The 19,043-nt window shown below is 34.9% G+C and overlaps 1 protein-coding gene across 7 annotated transcripts in view; it reads left to right on the top strand.

Annotated features, from left to right (window-relative positions):
• LOC116165328 (potassium voltage-gated channel subfamily KQT member 5-like) overlaps positions 1-19,043 on the top strand; it is a 345,213-nt gene that overhangs the window by 64,408 nt on the left and 261,762 nt on the right. For 3 of the 7 annotated variants that reach the window (XM_031479669.1, XM_031479668.1, XM_031479674.1), the window contains exon 2: positions 15,786-15,890. The exons of 2 other annotated variants lie outside the window; for them this stretch is intronic. In XM_031479669.1, coding sequence (XP_031335529.1) covers positions 15,786-15,890 — 105 coding nt within the window. Of the gene's footprint in view, positions 1-15,718; positions 15,891-19,043 lie in introns of all 7 variants that reach the window. 2 more of the 7 variants (XM_031479670.1, XM_031479671.1) reach the window with 1 other exon arrangement.

Here is a 19,043-nt window from a genome sequence, read left to right as displayed (position 1 = left end):
TGTAAGACATGATGAAGGGAAGGTAAATATCTGAGAAGCCTTGTTTGATTCTCTTACACTTAGAAGTTTGAGCACTTTTCCATTAAGGATGGGGAATTTGATACAAATTACAGGCATACCTAGTGTCAAGAACAACTGCCAAAGTGCTTAATATTATGTCACGAAATTGATACCACGTGTAGATGATGAACTGATGTATAGCATGATATAATTGCAATATGACTTTGATGCGTAATAAGTACGTAATAAATTGCCAAAATACTGCAATTTTTCAGGGAAAGAAATGCTTTTTTGTGAGGTGATATATTGCTTGCATCAACTTCAAATTACCGCCATACCGTACATAAGGGTTGATATTAATGATTTGCCAACGTATAGGCATAGTGAACTTCAAATAAGAGAGCTGTTCTTGACACTAGTTTACCCTATCATTGCGCTTATGAGAATAAAAATGTAATGTGAGCGTAAGACAGAAATTCCCTGCCCTTAACCACTTTTTCAATTCCATGATCATACTGAAATTTTTAAATCCGATTACCTTCTTTGAGGTCTTTAACATTTTCTTTTAGCGCTTCTTCCCTATGTCTCTCTTCTTCTCTCTTTTTTGCTGTTTCTCCCCCATCATCAGTGGTATCTTCCACTTCCTCTTGATCACATTATTTTCCATCCTCCATGTCATCCTCAAAAGGGTACATATCTTCAAGGGGGAACACCACGGTTAAGAGGAACGATCAGTCTTCCCTTCTGTTTCTTTTAGAATTTTGTAAAGGTGTCGGCTACTGAATTCCTGCATATTGCTTATCTGATACAGGTTTAAAGGACATAACCCTGATTTGTTTAATCCGAGTTGAATATAGAATCTTTTTTAACAGACCGGGAAAGTATTTTTTTTATCAAATACTTAATTTTAAATATTCCATTTCATCTTCAAAAGATTTGTCGTAGTCGATGATAAAGTGGGAAGGAATCGTTCAAGGTGTTACTGAGTTCATCAGAATACGTTTATTACAGGGCTTACTGCGGCGTGACTGCTTTGGTACATTTTTGTCCAATCGTTAAAGTAAGTTTAGCAGACCTTTGATGAAGGGTGAATTCAATATATTCCACCAGATCATTTCTTTTCTCATATCCAGAACAGCATTCCGCTTTCCGCTATTATACGTATGGGAAGTTAGGGTGTGGTAAGAATCTTCCTTTTAATTTAACTTAATAGAATGTAGTACATGACTATAACAGGACAATTTCTCTAGCAATTTCTATTCTATATATTAACCTAATGAAAATGCTTGAGGTTCTTTTCGTAAATCGGAAAACAGATGGGGATTTTAAATCGGTTGTATGGCATGAATGAGCTATAAAGTTTAAACTACCTACTCATCGTTAGACCTAAAGAGAGATCTGAGAATAAGGGATTACTACAACGACGTTCTTTATTAAGTTAAATTAATCATCTATATTCCGAATATGTTTTGGTAACCAAATCAATTTGAAAACCTTCGAACTCAGCAATCATTCACAAATGTGCAATAAAAGTTATCCCTACGAATTGCTTTCATAAATCAAAATCCATAACGGTACAAGAGAAATGAATAGCTTTTGAATTTCAGTTTAAATGCTGGAACGAAAATTTCTCAAGTAGCGCTGAAGATGACTGAATAAATTAGTCAAACAATTCCAACAAAGCAGATCTTGCATTGTGTCCTTTTACTAATATTAGATTTGTGGAGCTCACGCCGTGAGCAAGAGGCAGAAAGCAACTTCCATCATCAAATTTTCATAAATAATAATATATAATTTGTTCAACTTTTCAATCTTCTATTCTAATAAGGAATATATGTGAGACAACTTAAAACTTATATTTACCTTATCCTTGGAGCTTAATTAAACAGAACAGGCAAACAAAGCTTCTTTATTCCAGATTTAATTTAGTTTAATGCTTAGACTTCTGTTACCTTCCGAACGCCATTCTGTAATTGTGAAATTTGTTATCTCTTGCCGTAGGTAATTGAATGTGCCGCCAGTAAAAGTGAAGTAAATGAATAAAAAATCATAAAGCTAAGCAAAATTAATGGGGGAAATAGAGCTCTTCGAAGACAAGCGTATTTGTAATGCAGCTAGAGAATTCTTTTCAGATAGTGTCCATTACCTTCTAGTTATTCTAAACGTTTTATATAAGCCGATTTTGTAGCTGAGTTGCTATGTAAATAAGGGTACCAGTTCTAGTTCAGTAATTTATTAAGGTCAGAAACATATTCTATAAGGGAAGTAACAGATTGTTCTAACATTGAATTTAAATTCAATGGTTCTAATTCCTTTTCACAAACTGTTGGATGACCTAATAACTGTTTTATTTGAAACGTGAAAAATAACGTAAAAATGGCTGACAACTTTAAACGTTAAAATTCGAATTGGATTACACCTGATGGCATATTGTTATCCGTCAAGTCACTTTTAGCACAGATATACGTGAAGTATATCTGTGCTTTTAGTGATCCTTGTAAGAGACACATACTCAGATGCCAACAATTTTCCCATACCAATCTTCAATAAATAGGTAAATAGATACAATTTCGAGCAGACTTTTGAAATAGAATACAAGTACAGTAACTTTTCATAGAGAATTTAATTGGCATTGAATTTCTACATTTATTTACTGTACACACAGTTTTTTTACAGTATCTAACTTTTGTGATTATGGCCGCCTTCCAAAGGTGACAAAAACTCAGAGCTCTTTAATGCATCTCAACAAATGCATCCATAATCGTAAAATGTTCTGCTCTACCCAAGTATAAAAAATATTGTGCCAATTTTGTGTTGTTTGTTTAGGAGGGACACAATATGTTACAGCTAAGTGAATAACTAACAATCAATATATCAAATCCGTTTTGTTGGTAGTCCACCACTTTTTTACTAAAGTTGTTTGCGCCCACTGTCACACGATTCGTCATTAAAATTACATGTAGTCCGTCCATAGCCATCAGATTTGGCTGTAAAATATAAATATTATACGATTGTATACCACCCATCCCTTTTGAGGGAGATTCGTAATAATCACTCCCGTTGAAATCGTGTCACCTTGAAAAGGGACAAGGAACATTCTGTTAATCGGATTTTCATTCAATATGCACAACTTATAGAAAACTGCATTGCTAATGCTGCTGAACAAGAAATAACGCACATGCACGCAAAAAATAATTCTTGCGCCATTTTAAGTACCTACTCGACTCGCTGTATTCTGAATCAGTCATTTGTGATATCCCGAATTACAAACTAGGTCTAAACAATCCTAGCAAAGATAGAATAAAAAACGCTTCCATTCGTAATCTCTTGGCAATAAATCAGTTCAAACTTCAACCCAAGTTATTTATTTGTAAAAACTACAAGAAAAAAAGTTGTACACTAAATTACTTGTGTCGCAGTACCTACTTATACTTAATGCAGGGAGATTATTTAAGAACCGTGGTGAATGAATGAATGAATGAATAAAGCGGGATTGATTACATATTAATATGAACAAAATTATTACGTATGCACCAATTTGATTATAAAACGGCCAATTGTTACTGTGACAATGCGATATTTTTTTATGAAAAATATATCAGCCGGTAGTTAGCATTACTGACCACTCCCACGGGAACTTGTTAAGTGTAACTGGTCTGTGTTACGGTTGATTTGTCCATAAAAGATTTATTTCAGTAAAGTAACATTTCGACTTCTTTACTCGACATAAATCATTACCAAAATTTGCGAAAAGTGTCCCCGCGGAGATTATTTTGATACTGTATTGCCCACATATACTGCGCACATTGCCCACAAAATTGTTACTGACGTGGTTCACCACGGATGGTCCATGATTAACAAATCCTGCGAATGCTAGGGTTATAAAATGTAGCAGTAATACTTTTCCTAATTCCTGGAGACCCACATTTCCTGTAAAGCTTTTCAAGATTTCTATGGGCATATTGGGAATCTGAGAAACTGCATTTAAAAAAACGTGTCTAAGAGAGATTTTACATCATAATAACGTGATTCATGCAATAAGGTAATTTCTGAAAAGATTTTAATAAACATTTTTCAAGATCCATCATCGTTTAAATCCTTTAAAGCTTTTCAAATAGTATATTCCTACAACATTTTTTTTCTTTCTCTTTTTCCACCAACTAGGAAATTGCATTTTGTTGACGGTTTTTATTAAATTTGTAGTATTTATTGCAAATTTTGAAAATGGCAAAAGAATTTTTATATGTGGTTTAACTTTAAGATTTCCTTCTATTCGACCTTGTTACTCCCTGGACCCTGAGAGTATCTAGACCTCTAAAATTCCTATAATTTTCCCTCATTAATTTTTGTGTTTGTCTATTTACTTGTCCTTGCACTTAAATTTTGTCGAATTATGAATTGTGAAATTGTGTGACATTTTGAAATATTGGCTGAATGGATTCCAATTTGTTTGATGCTTGTTTATATAGTAACTTAAGAAATTTTTTTATATCTCGCTGTACTCGTTCGAGTGCTTTTCCATTGCATGGTAACCTGTGCTTTTTAGTTTTATTATACCTAATCCCTTACATAAATCTTATTCATTAGATCTGAAATAAAATTTCCTTCTTGATTTGTTAATAATTTTTCAGGGGTTCCATGACGAGTTATAACTTTGGTTATGAATACTTTTGCAATAGATTCGGTTTTCTGATTTGGTAATGGTGTTATTTCGACATATTCTATGAAAGTTAAAAGATTTGTTACCTTCATCAGTCGTAAAAGTGAATATAATTCGACCAAAAGTCTACCATTTTCTAAAATTTGCGGCTTTTGACGGACTTCCTGGGATTTTAACTGTTTCTTCCTAACTTATAGCCGTACCTTCCAAAAAAATAAACCCGAGAAAAATTGAGACTACGTTTTGCTAAACAAAATTGGTATTGTACAAGTGATCATTTTTTTGAGTTTCCATTTATCTCTCTTCAATTATTTCATAAGTTTATGCTAAATGGCAAGCAGAATTTCCTTGTAACTTGTAATACAGAAAATTGCTACAAAGAATAACATATTTATTCCTTGCGTCCAAAAGACATTCGAAATCGCTGAGAAACATTAAGATAAGATAGGGTTACTACGTCGCACGGCATAGAATTGGCACCTGTATAAATCGAAAAACCAGATTTAATTTTAGGTAACTGATAACGCCCAATAATTCGACTTGTTTAATGTTTATTATGGCAGTTATTTCGCGGCCGGGTTTGCGTGTGTTTGTTGTTTGAACTTATAGTGAATGAAGGATGCTGCCATGTAGAGAAAGGTAATGTTTTTTGTGTATAATACCAATGATTAAGAAACAATTACCTATTTTGGAACTTCAGTTGGTTCTGCAACGAAAATTAGATGTGGTTATTATGCGCACATGCTTTTTTATTGGAAACCTGGGTGAAGTCATTATAGTCCACGTTGCCGCAATTTGTAGCCTTGGAAAAGGGCAGGCTTTTTTTATCAAAGAACTGGCTGTTGCATTCGTTGGGTTAATTTTGTTCGTTTCATTTCCTTGCATTAGGGAGCATAATTTTTGAAACGTTCATATAAGCGTATAACAATTTGTAATGAATGTACCACCTACATTTGATAACACATCATTTCTTTCGACGTTGTTCAATGATGAATCACTATTTCAAACGCGTTTTATTTATCTCTGTACCGCTTCGCTGTTTATTTCGAATAAGTATAGATAACCTGAAGTTCGACAGAATCTAGGGGTTTGGAGGGGGGAGGGGGGCGATATATACGGTGTTTGCACATGGTGATATAAATAAGTGAAAAACGCATCAGTACATATGGTTTGTTTCCTTACGACTATTTTATCACTTGAGAAATAAATCTTAATTTTGTGAAATGTGGTCCATTTGACAGCGTTTGTCCTCCATTATTTCCATTGAACAATATTCATGATTAGGGTAGTAAGAAAGGGGAAAAAAAACTTTGTAATTACTTTTCAATTCAATTCAAAAACCATGTGTCAATAAAAGTTTCTTTTAGTCTCAAAATATGTGAAGTAATTTCAAATGAGCGTTTTATATTTTTAAATGTATAATTTAGCAACATGTAGATTCTGTCAGACTGCTGTGGTAAAGGTTCAAAATTCACACATCTTCAGCTACCCATGTTACTCAGTCTCCTCAACGTTGCGGTTGGAGGGGCTCGAGTACCCTCAAGGCTTATTAAGTGGCCGCTCCTGAGCGGAGCAGATACTTTATTATTTCACGGTACTAAGGAGAATTGACTGTGTCATCTTGCGGAATCCATTCATGAAGTACACTTCTACTAAAGCAGGAAAAAATCAAAATGGCATTGATTTTGGAATTGAAACTCCTGGAATTTTTCTTTCGTTCTAATTCGGTTTCTTTTCCTTTGCATCTTTCCCTAAAAACTCTACTCATACCTTCATAAACGTTCCCCATTTAACATTTTTTTGTTTATTTTAGTAGGATATGCGAGGAACTTACATTATTTTGACTCGGCCTTTCCTTTACCGTTAAATCTATCGGCATTTATAGAAAGAAATGTCTTCACACAGGCGGTTATCTATCAAATAAGTTTAACTGTAACATGAAAGAGGCCCTTAATAGTATTAAACAGCATTTGAGACAGTTCAAAGGCTTAGCGTTTAACTGTTGCCTCACCTAAACTTAAACACAGATTGGAAAAGTTCTGGGGAGCGATATCCATTAATGCTATAATTGAGTTAGCGTGGCTAAACTTCAACGCACTCCCTAATGGGCGATACAGATACTCCGTATTTGCGTAAAAACGTATAAATTAAGATTTCCAATTTATTTAATTCCAGTTATCAGAATAAGCCTTAATTGCATTTGGGAATTGCCAACGATACTTTCACACCGAAAGGCATTTGTTTAAAAGGAAAGTATTTCAATTCGCTTCAGATCCTTTATTTACAAATTACTCCGATGTTTTAGCAATTGCCGTATGCAAATAAAATCTAAAATTTTTAAAAGGTTTTGGACTATTTCTCAACAAATTTGCATTTTCAGTACACCGCTTAAAGTGGACCTCTTTCTAACTTTGCAGGATGATTAAAAGCGACGGAAAATGTGTGAATGATAAATGAGGGTTATGTTTACTACACATTATGAAATATTCGCACAATTTAAAGTTTTTTGCAAAGCTGATTTCGTACATTTACGTTTACCAGAGTTTGAATCGCTGATTCCACAACACAATTGTCACAGTTTATCCAGTGGTGAATATAACCATTTCAGTGATTGTCTCTAACTTTTGCTACCACAAATGTTATTAAAAAAACTGAATATTCAGCATTATTAAAATGTAGTTTTACTCTGTAATTCACGAACCCTAACGTAGTAATCAAGGTTTGTGTTTGTCTAGAGAGCCACCACAAATTGATGTGTACATAATTGATAATTATGGCACCTAATATTGTTGACAATGTATGCCTTCGGCGTCCATTTACCTTAAAATTTCTGCAGCTAGATTAAATTACATTACGTTGAAACTTCACCTCAATCTGAGATAAGACCCTTGGTAAAAATGATAATGCTTTTTTTTAATCTCCGAAGCGCAACTAATATTGGTAATACTGAACTACTATAGTTTACTCGCAATAATGATTCGTCCAAGGATTATATTTGGAAAGGGAATTTAGAAGGTGAATTGATACATGTACGAACTCGTAGTAGAATCACGTCACACGTGGACATTATTATTTATACTTTCAAAATGACTTCAAAATGGAAATTAGGAAATTAAAATTTACGATCGTAGAACGCTTAGGGGTACCATCACGGATTTATGACGAGAGCCTATAGGATATTTACTTCAAAATCCTTGTGGTAAGGATGGTTTCCGGCTATCTTTGGTTGTGGACGCTGTTATCATTTTTTTGTTTATTTTAAACTAGTTTAAAATGCAAAATTTTACCTTACCTGGTAGAAACATGGGGATGGTCCGCGATGAATGCATTTGCAACGTAAAACGTCGTTCATAAACATTTGATTCTGAAAATTTTGAAGTTTTTCTTCGGAAAATCAATTAAGAACAATTGGAGATTGTGAATAGTTCCACATCTGAACGCAGCCATTGTATAAAACGCATTTTGAATACGCATAATCGGTATCGTTTTACAATAACGCAATTGACGAATGAAGTCGATGTTACGTAGCTCAGTATCGTCATTTACGATTGCTCCATTAATGAAATAGATATTCCTTGTGCAAACAAAAGATTTAGTTAAATTTATATATCTCAAAGCACTAGCTTATCCCAGAAAATTTATTTTGGCCTTTCCTTTGATCAGGATCTCTAACTGAAACCAATTTATATGATAACTAAACCAAAGAGGACGCGGTTCGATTATATTATAACTGTGCCAAAAGAGTTTTAATTTTTATTCTAATTGTACATAATTTTATGTTGCACAAAGCAAAAGAGTACTGTTAATATAATATGGTGTAATTTATGGTGTGATTTTTAGAGGAAAAGAAGAAGCCACACAATATACCCAGTGGATTAAAATATTTCTCGTCATTGTACTTTCCCGTCGGTCATGTGATGGATGCAATCATGTTAGCTTATGAATGTGATAATGGAAAATTGCCTTTAGTATTTGGAGGATTGGGTAGCTGTGGGCTTACTTTAAAGGCTATTGTAAAACTATCAAAAGGGCTTCTGTATAGTGTGATTCTTTTATGAATTTTTCACTGCCAGGTCAGAATAATATTGTCGCGCTACGCTTGGGAGTGTGCAAAGACGGAAATTAAATATTAAGATGTGACGTTGTGCTGCTCCTTTCCTTTGCTATCTTCTGGTTCACGCAAGTGCACTGTCAAATGGTGCTTGTTTTTCTTACTATTGCACCCCTATTCCCAGTCCCCTAACATAACATCATTCATGTAACTATACTATTGGCAAAGACGCCTTCCATTTTATTAGGTATTTAGAGTAGATGTATTACATTTGAATGAAGGTCACTTCTCACTTGCCCTGCACCGACGCGATACCGCGCCGTTAAAGAAAGATTTCATGTTTCTAAATGCGTGGCGGGCGTCGTAAACTGAACGCATTCATTTAATAACATGAAATCTCTTCTAGCGACGCTTTGCAGCACGGCATCGCGTCGCGTCACCGATCTAAGTGCAGCGCAAGTGAGAATCGACCTTTACCATGCAAATGTATCCAAAACTTTTTGAATAAAGTATCATCGGACGCAAAATATAAATGTCTATGTGACGCATGTTTATATGTTTTGAATCATAGTGTCGTAAAAAGAAATTCAGTTGAGGGAAATATGAAAACGTAGATGAGGGTGCATAAAGAATCTGTCACGTTAGCGAAACGTTATAATGAAAAAGAAGTGTTATAGCTTTTGAACAGTTTAATTAGCCGTAAAGTACCTACCTAAATAATTAAACCTATCGTGTAAGTTTAATTACCTAGAAGCGGGTTGCTAAATAAAGCACATTTGGCGTATGGGGAATTTTATTCATATTGATTTTTCAAATGGACATCGCTGACTGAGTTTTATGCCATTTTGGGAAGGGAATCTTAAAGTACCGATTTTGTGATTCAATGTTCTTTTATACTTGTCTGCTTACGGTTTCACTTTTCAAGATTCAAATATTTTTGTTGCTATATCTTTAAGGTAATTTTAAACCAGCTTGACCTCTACCACCGTTGTAGTAATTTACTCAAAGGGTATTTATTATACGGGAAAAATTGACCAAACCTCAATTGATTGAGAGCAGTTAACCAAATGCAATTAGTGGGAAAGCAATTTACGGAAGTGTGAGTGTCTACCGAAGACTCGGTGACCGTTAATAATAATTCGAAAGGCCATTAGGCAAAAATGAAAGTGATTAAAACCGTTTCAATTGTACTTCTTCATCAAAGGCTTTATGTTAACGTGTTTTGAATTTTTGCTTTCTAACGACAGTCGAAGATAGAACGCCTTTGCCCACGAAAGGACCAGTAACGCACTTCTGGAGGGCTCCAAGGATTTCACCAACGATATTTGTTAAAGACTGTAAGCTCCTTTCATACTGGTGCGTATTAATCCTTGTGAATATCGGAGAAAGGCACGCCACAATTATCGATCTATCATAAACTAAGAAAGAGCGCAAAACTTTCGTATTTCATTGAGAAACTTGTTATTATTCGAATTGGGACAAATCAATCAATAGACGTAGCAGTAACAACAAGGGGAATCTGCAAGTGCGCTATTATGGAATCAAACTAATTCAAATATTCCCATTAATCAATAGGCAACATTCTACATATTCTAACCTCAACAAAGGTTTAATCCTACTCCCATGATTAAAACTTGATCTTTTGAGAAAAGAATGAAAAAATTACTCTTTGGGTTATTCCCATTGGAAATACAAGATATAATCCGCTGATACTAGCCGAACCGGTCTATCTGCATTACGATTTGTCTGGAGCGATATAAATAAATGAAACTACGTGTAGTATTGGCTATTTGTAGACCCCTCATACTGCGCCGTTTGAATTGCGCCCGCTTACTAAGAATTGATACGCCGACAACACTGTTTTGGCCTAGCTTGTCTGTGAAGGTAAACGTTCACCACTACGACTAAGCGTTTCGCTTGTACTGTAATGATTTAGCTTGCGCCATGTAATATTTTGGGTGGGAGAAGACTTGTTTAAATAAAAGCCACATTTTAATATTTATTTAAAATGAATGACTACAACTTAACGTTGTCAGGTTCGACCCTTGGCCTTCGATTACCCACTTACTCAATAAGCAATAATCCCATGCAACCTTCCTGTATGTAATTATGCAATTGTTAGAGGTTGAACACCTTTGGTTTCACAGTACAAGCAGGAACATGGAAAATATGCATATTATTTTCTACGTTTTCCGTTACCACCACAGTACTTATCCAATTCAACCTTGCTTGTATGTCATCGTCTTGCTCGCGTCTGGATATCGTGCAAATAGGGACTACTATTATCAGTCAAAGTCAGGTGCTTTTGTCCTGGGTGGAAATGCATATAAATAGTCTATTTGATGCTCCCACGATTCAATTCGAATTGAAACAGACGGACTCAGTTGTAGACAGCTAACGTACTCCTCTTAACGTAGAGATTTGCTAGTGGACCTGAACTTTCTTCTTTTACCGCACACTTCAAGCAAAGAATTTACTCTTGGCTTCAAGCCTACTAGCTTCCCTTTTCAGTGATATTTATTTTTAGCGGTTGCATGCAACTCTTTCATCTGAACTATTCGTGCATTTGCGAAAGTCAAAGCCTGATATTCTCTTTGAATCTAAAATAGCCCTTTTAGCTTTAGCTAATATATAACACCGGTATCAGTAAAAGCAATGCAATGCGTAAAGTACTACGTACTAAAACCTGGAAGTCGGAATCGCCAAGTCTTTTATCTACCGTGCTTCTGCAATCACCATTGCATCGCGAGTTCAACTCAGCAAAAACGTTTTATTAACAAATTAAAATGCTACCTTTAGTTACATTACGACCTTATGCTACCCCAGTGTGTAGGTAGTAATAACATTTAATTTTACACTTATTAAACCTGTTACTCTTCTAATTATTGTTACTGTTATAATAATTATTATTCTTACATTTCTGTTTTATTAATAACTTATTCATTATTAGGTACTCATACTATTTTAACTGTAGGGGCACTTATTTTTAGGTTGTTAAACTTAATGTAGCCTGTTATTGGCAGTTTCTGTTGGCTGCTAATCTAATAAATCTAAATCTAAATGTTTATTTCGCCAAAAATTCTTTTGGAAGGGCCAGAAAATGCTTTCGATAGTATACAGGGTGTTTGGTAAACATGCGGCAAAAATGAAAGAGGTTATTCCTTGGACTATTCTAATGATATTTTATCCTTTGATGATTTTTGAAAAAACGCATTCGAATAATGAGCCATGATAGAGGATTTCACAAACAACCGTTTAAGTAATAAGGGCAGAAATTACACATGTATCTTTGCAACGAAGCGTTTTTTCAAAAATCATCAAAGGATAAAATAACATTAGAATAGTCCAAGGAATAACCTCTTTCATTTTTGCCGCATGTTTACCAAACACCCTGTATACTGGGAGAACCAAACTATAGTTGATGAAATGCAAAGCCACTTTCATCGTTTTTTTTTGTGAATTACATACGATGTTACCATTTCCAATGTCTTCGACAGTTATAAGGACTGCGAGAGCTGTGCATTTTTTTTGCAGCAGTAGGAATGATGATATAGAAAAATTTCACCGTAAGATCGCGCAAGACCTTTTGTTATGGATAGCTTCTACAAACAGAAACGAAGACAATACTGCTTACGAACTGTGCAATAAAGCTGAATGAAAGTTGCAAATTCATTTTTGGGATCAATACAATTGCAATCTTTGTAAATTGTCACAACATTTACTTAGCGAGGCAGTTGCCATTCTAATTACGATAAATTGTCAATTGTCCTGTGTGTTTTAAATAAGTGCGTGATTCGTCTCAGTTGTGCTTATTTATAATTGTGCCCCTTTAATAGGATATCGTAAAAAATTAGTTAGTATTTGAAAGAAAATTAATGGTAGTACGTAATTACCGCACAGGGCAGTAATTTGGGTATTATTAAATTAGAATCATAAGGACTCCATTTGTTTATAAATAGCTAACAACTATGCGTGCACAAGAAAGAATTGGGTTCGTAACCCGTTTGTAAATTCCCCCTTAAATATTCGAAAGTTCACTGAAGTATCCGATTGCGAATCTCACCGCCCGTTTTTACTCGAGCTTGCGTTTTGGCAGAAACCGTTTCGAAGATAAAAACAGTCTGTTCTGTAGCTTTATAGAATACTGATGCTGGGAGTATGAATCTGAGGGAGAAGTCACCTGCCGACGCCGAGCGTCGGTCGTGTGCACGCGAATAGGTGGCGGCTCTGTCGCATATAATGGTGTTTTCTCGCACTTTTTTGCATGTTTCCAGGATTACTTAGATTACTGCTAGCAAGACTCAAGAAGTAGGCGCCTAAAGCCAAAGGGATTATAGTTTGTTCAAATATGCCCACATCTAATTGTATAATAATATTGAACTTATCCTTTTTAATATATCATTTTAACCAAATTTCACCCCTAGTTATTGTTCCTTAGTGATACAAAACAAGATAATCAATTTTAATTAATGTACGATCATCCCCTGATAAAAGGTACCCAGCCTACATAATGATTAAGCACAAATCCTCATTTCTGCACACAGGGATACAGCCTCTATGCAGCTAAATTTGATTTTATCACAGCATGTTTTATTTGCAATTCGGGGAAAATTGTTAAGATGAAAAAGAGCATTAGTCGCATTTAGCAGGAGTTTTCAACTTTCAGTTTGCAAACGTAAAATATACAACCACAAATATGGCCATACTTTCACTAGAAACATTTTTGTTACCTACCCTTTCCCGCACATTAGCTGCGACTTTGTCGTTTACGGTGAATGGTGTGGTAGTACAACTTCGGCAGTAGTTGACAAAGTTGTCCTGGCAGCCCTAGCAGATCTTATACTACCATTTTGAAAAAATGACAGCCCCCCCCCCCGTGCTTATCAACAAAATGTGTTGTTGGCCATTAACAATCGCCCCTGCGAGTATAAATGCTTCAATAAATTCCCACGCAACAGTAGTAAAGTTAGTAAACTTATAATGCGTTTATACATTTGGAATTTTCTTACTGACATTTCCACCACTGCCAACGGTAATATAATATAATAATTTAATTTATTCTTAGTTTAAATATAATTCGCTGTGGTGTTATTGAGTATTGGGCGCAATGCAAGCAGTTTCGGATACAGTGTAAGTTAAGCTTAAGAGAAAAGTTATTCGGAACTTTCAAAGATATCCGCAGGCCCCGATGAAGGGGGAGAGGGTGCTATAATTAGAAAGTTGAAAAACTGGAAAACATGCTAAAAAAGTAGTAAAATTAATAAATACATCATTAAATTAAGTTCACTTCTATGGTATCTTACATCGCTGAGGAAAAAATTCAAGATGGCAGTGGAAATTATGGATTCTACAGGCCAAAATCGACTACACCAAAATTTCTCGGGAAAAGACTTTTTCTTATTAATTTTGGTGCGTAGAATCCAAAACAATTCGTACTTTTTCGATCAGACTTCTCAATCAAAAGTTATAGACTAGAAAACCAATTTCGAAAAAAAATTCAAAGGGCTGTAACTTTTGAACTAGTAGCCCAATCTTGGAACTGTTTGAAATTATGGATTCTACAGGCCACATTCTATAAGAAAATTGTTTTTCCGGGTCGATCTGAGACAATTTTTTTTTCGGGGCTCAAAAAAAGGCAGTGTACAACCTTCCTTTTTTACCAAAAATCGACTGCACCAAAATTTTTCGGGAAAACACTTTTTCTTATTAATTTTGGTGCGTAGAATCCAAAACAATTCGTACTTTTTCGATCAGACTTCTCAATCAAAAGTTATAGACTAGAAAGAAACCAATTTCGAAAGAAAATTCAAAGGGCTGAAACTTTTGAACTAGTAGCCCAATTTTTTTTGAGGGCCTCAAAAAAAGGCAGTGTATAACCTTCCTTTATTACCAAAAATCGACTGCACCAAAATTTCTCTCACCAATTTCGAATTTTGTTTAGATTTGATTTTTGAGATTGTCCTGTCGAAGCAAGAAACTTTCATATTCAATTTTCGCCATAGTTTCGTGAGGAGAACTGGTTATTTTGTACCAAAATTGGTACAAATCTTGCTTTAGTAAGGAACTAGAGAAATAATTCATATTCAGCTTCCGCATCTATTTTTGTTATAATACACCGAAGGAAGTTTCTTAGCGACTGGAAATCTTGATGCATGAAGCAATATCCTACCGAAATTGATGCGTAAAAGTTGATCTGGGATTTCTTGTTTTTACAACTGGGTACAATCCTCGCTTACGCAAACTATGTACTTTTTAATTTTATGCTACTAAAATGTAATACAATCAGCAGGACAACGCAGTGCATAACGGGCCTTTTTTCCTATGCATTTTTACCCTTAACCCCACGAGGGCCAATTATGCAAACGTTACACGTCAAGAAGAAGTCGGAACGATTCTAGTAATTGAATGTTTTGATGTATTACCCTTATTACGTTATGAATTGGTTGCAGTGTTCTACTAGCTTAGTCTGGAAACCAGTTCCTCTTGGGAATTTGATTTTCCGTATTGCGGTCTGCGGTTTAAAAATAAATCAATTCACCAAAATTGCTTAGTATTAAGTTAAAGATTATAGCGTATATAAGGTCAACCAGCAGATTCGTTTAGTAAAATAAAATAACACTAACACTTCGCTTACTTTAATCCTGAACTAATTTCGAATAATTTTATCTTTTACGAAAGTACGATTTCGGAATGCTTATTTAGTCAGTTGGTCTTGCATCCATCGTTTGTTAGCTATACTTTGCTTTCATTTTGTTTAGTTTATGGCTGCAATTCTTATCCACATTCAAATTGATCAATGGAAACACTTTCATAATTTGACAAAGAGATTGGTCCATAACCTGATGGAATAGTCGGTGGAGCAGCAACGTCGCGTGCTTGCGATTACTGAGATTAGTTTACCGACACGTTTTGTAAATGCATTTTTACTCTACCCTACCAAATATATATTGCTTAGATTATTGTAACTTAAAATTTTATTAGTTTACCATTTTATTCTTTATTTGCAGGTAAAGGAATGTGCTTTGAATGTAAGTCGATAATGTTGACGCTGGATTCGTTTTCATCAAAAACTAGAACGGGATTGCAGCGTAATGCTAAGAAAACCGTCGAATTTGAGACAATATCCAATAAAAATGGAAACGAAGAACTGGGCATTAAAGTCATAGGAGACTCTGATAGGTAAAGTTTTGCAAGCTGTAACTAGATTGCATGCATCTCGATCATGTTGCTTGCGGAATAATTTGTGAAATCTCATTCTCCATAAGAATGAACATGTTAACAATTTTAGAATTAATAATAATAACAAAGATATTCATAAGTTTGGATTGAGATAGGAAGTGTACTAGATTTTAAACGGCTAACTTACTTCCTAGGTTCAGATGCCGTTAGGTTACCAGTTTTAACGTAATGCATATAAATCTTTTATTAACCAATTGCTATTATTTTAAGTAGCGCCATTGAATAATAAATATTATTCAATGGTAGCGCAGAGAAGAACACGAAAAATTGTAGATTTACGTTGACAAAAATTTGCATTTGCAGAAGAATTGAAGTGATTGATGGCGTAGAAAGCGTACGAACCCTGTTGACAGTTTTTTACTGTCCCTTGTCTAGAATGATTATATCAATTATCGTAACGATAATACTACAACAGTTAGCCCTCGCTCATTGGGAAACTACGTGTTGCCATCTTTTCGACGAAATTGGGAAACAAATTGGGGTTTTGAGCATCGAAACTATGCCCGAATCTGGAATAAATCAAAATATGGTCAAAAATAATGACCCCAACCTTAAACAGATAAGGTATACCTACTTAGAAATGCAATGGGTTTAGCAGTTTAATATATCAAAACATTTCGCTAACTAACTAATTTAATGCACCTGCTTACCCTCATTCCTGTTCCCTACATCACTAGTACTTTCAGCCTCCTTCCTAAAAAGTTTCGCTCTTTTTATTTGTGAGTCTGTATCACGATACACTCTGTATCGTGGTCTGTATCGTGTTCTCTATTAACTTGCCTATACTCCATTTGCTCCTTGCGGTATTGATATTCATTATATCTGCCTTATAACTGCATATTCTAACCTTGATGGAATTAAATCCCTGATGCTTTACTTTATAACCGTCCCTTAGCTAATTTACTAATTAAGACCGATTCCTGCAACCATATGTCCAAATGTTTAAATAGTGTATACCATTTAATCAAATATTGTCCTTACTACCGATGTTCGTGTTGCATATTTCTTTACAATGTCTATTCATGATTTTATTTTGTTTCTATTCCCACTAATAGTATTACATAACATTTTCTCCAAAAGTTTCAACATTTTCAGTTTTCTCGTGTATCGTGTCCTATCAAATCTGAGCACCCCCTTTCATTAAATTTCGAGTCAGTCATCTCGCACCTACGTAATCCGTAAACTCGCCTATTATTCTTAATTAATTAACTAATTATCATGAGATGCATTTTCTCTTCCCCCGTAAAGTTTTCTAATGTTTCCACACCACCCCTGTAACCTGTTATAAGTTCCTCAAAATCGCTATCATGTTTCTTAAATTTCTCCGCGCACCATTGTTTATTTTATTTTATTTTATTTTCCAAAACTTCGCCATTAATTGTCATTATCCTGTATTTCATTTTCCCTATCTTATCTTCCGAAAAAAATCGAAACCGAGTATCCATCGCATTCACCTATCTAGCTATTTAAGCATCCCTCTCTACATTCCGCACCCCACGTTGCCATACTTGCCTTTCATACCCAATCTTCAATTTACTCTCACTTTAAACCTAACCTGTTCTTCTATACCCTTCATTTCATCCCTAGATGTCATCATCAATTCCATTTCATGTAATATCTCATTATTCTCCACCCTCTATCATCTAATTTCTAATCTTCCACTCTCATTTCCTCCAATTTCGGATTACTTTCTTTGATCATTTGCATTATCATGCTAAAACCCTTCATCTTAGCCAGCATCAAACGAACCCTCCACCATTTCTACACTTCTTAGATGGATACCAATACAATACCTATACTACATTAAAATAGTTTTTCCTTTTTGTTGTCTATTGAAGCTAAACTCAAATAAATTCCCTTTTGAACACTTTTGAAATCCTGCCCCACGTTATTGGGTTTCAAAAATAAATGCGGTGTAAATCACACAAAATGTGTCAATAGTTAATATCACGCAGGACTTCGGAGCTGTTAATTATTGAAACACCTCGTTATTTGTAACTAAAAATTACTTCAAAAGACCGAAGCTATACTGAACTGTAAAACAAAATTTACTTGCTTTAGTCTCACAATCACTTTCTTTATAGATTTTTATTACCACTGCAACTTGGTTTGCCTAAACTACATGAAATTTAAAATTTACACGCAAGTGACAATTATGTTTAAACAATTACAATAACCTAAACCTAGAATGAAACCCCAAGATTTCCCCACAATTACCTACAGCGAAACTTAATCTACCCCGGAACAATTTTAATGTTCGTCTAATAATAAAGGAGGCAATATCCAAATGTCACTTACTGCGCTGTCCTTTAAACTTGGTGACTTCTCTCGCTGTACGCGTTCTTAGCTTTCCCACGTCTTGTAGTGATGAAGCGTAAACGTCGCTTAAAGTAATAATTCAGAGGTTCACTTGTTTTCTGTTTAAAGATAATCTTGGTCGACCTTATCTGGCGACTAAATTTTCCGTTTGGTGAAAATTGTATGCCCTAATGCTTTTAAACGTGTGCGTTCGTCTCCCTGGAACATTCTTAGTGTTAACAGTTTTCCAGAAGTTTGTACTCCAAGGTTGTAGGTTGTCTAAAAAAGAATTAATATCAGGGGTTACGTAAAATGTATAGGATAGATAGAATTTTATATATATGCACTATCAGTCGAAATAAAGAATTTATCCGGTGCGCTCTACATACAAGTTTAAGGAAAACTAAGAGAGAAATTCGAAACTAGTCATGGATACACATTATTGGTCTTTGAAGTTGTAGGTCTTACTAAACCCAATCGCAACTAATTAACAGACAAAGGTCAAGATATTGCCACTAGTAGTTGCAGTGCAATTACATGACAGGCTTCTTTCCATCCAAAGGGAAGACACATATTACCTAATCTATTGGTTTCGCTAATCACGGACAATTTTACAACGACAAGGTAAAGTGCAACAACGTATTTTTAGACCTTAATTGAATAATGAAAAAGTCTCTTATTGTATAATACAAAGTGACTATAAGGTAGATGCTAATTTTGTATACCAACAAAATACGTGCTGCGCCTGAAAGAGGGCAAAGAACCGGCTACTATTTGTACGGTTGTTCCACACCT

The sequence above is a fragment of the Photinus pyralis genome, unplaced genomic scaffold (assembly GCF_008802855.1).
Source record: "Photinus pyralis isolate 1611_PpyrPB1 unplaced genomic scaffold, Ppyr1.3 Ppyr1.4_LG3a, whole genome shotgun sequence".
Lineage (NCBI taxonomy): Eukaryota > Metazoa > Arthropoda > Insecta > Coleoptera > Lampyridae > Photinus > Photinus pyralis.
Note: the sequence above shows the minus strand (reverse complement) of the source record. Positions and strands in the feature narration are given on the sequence as shown.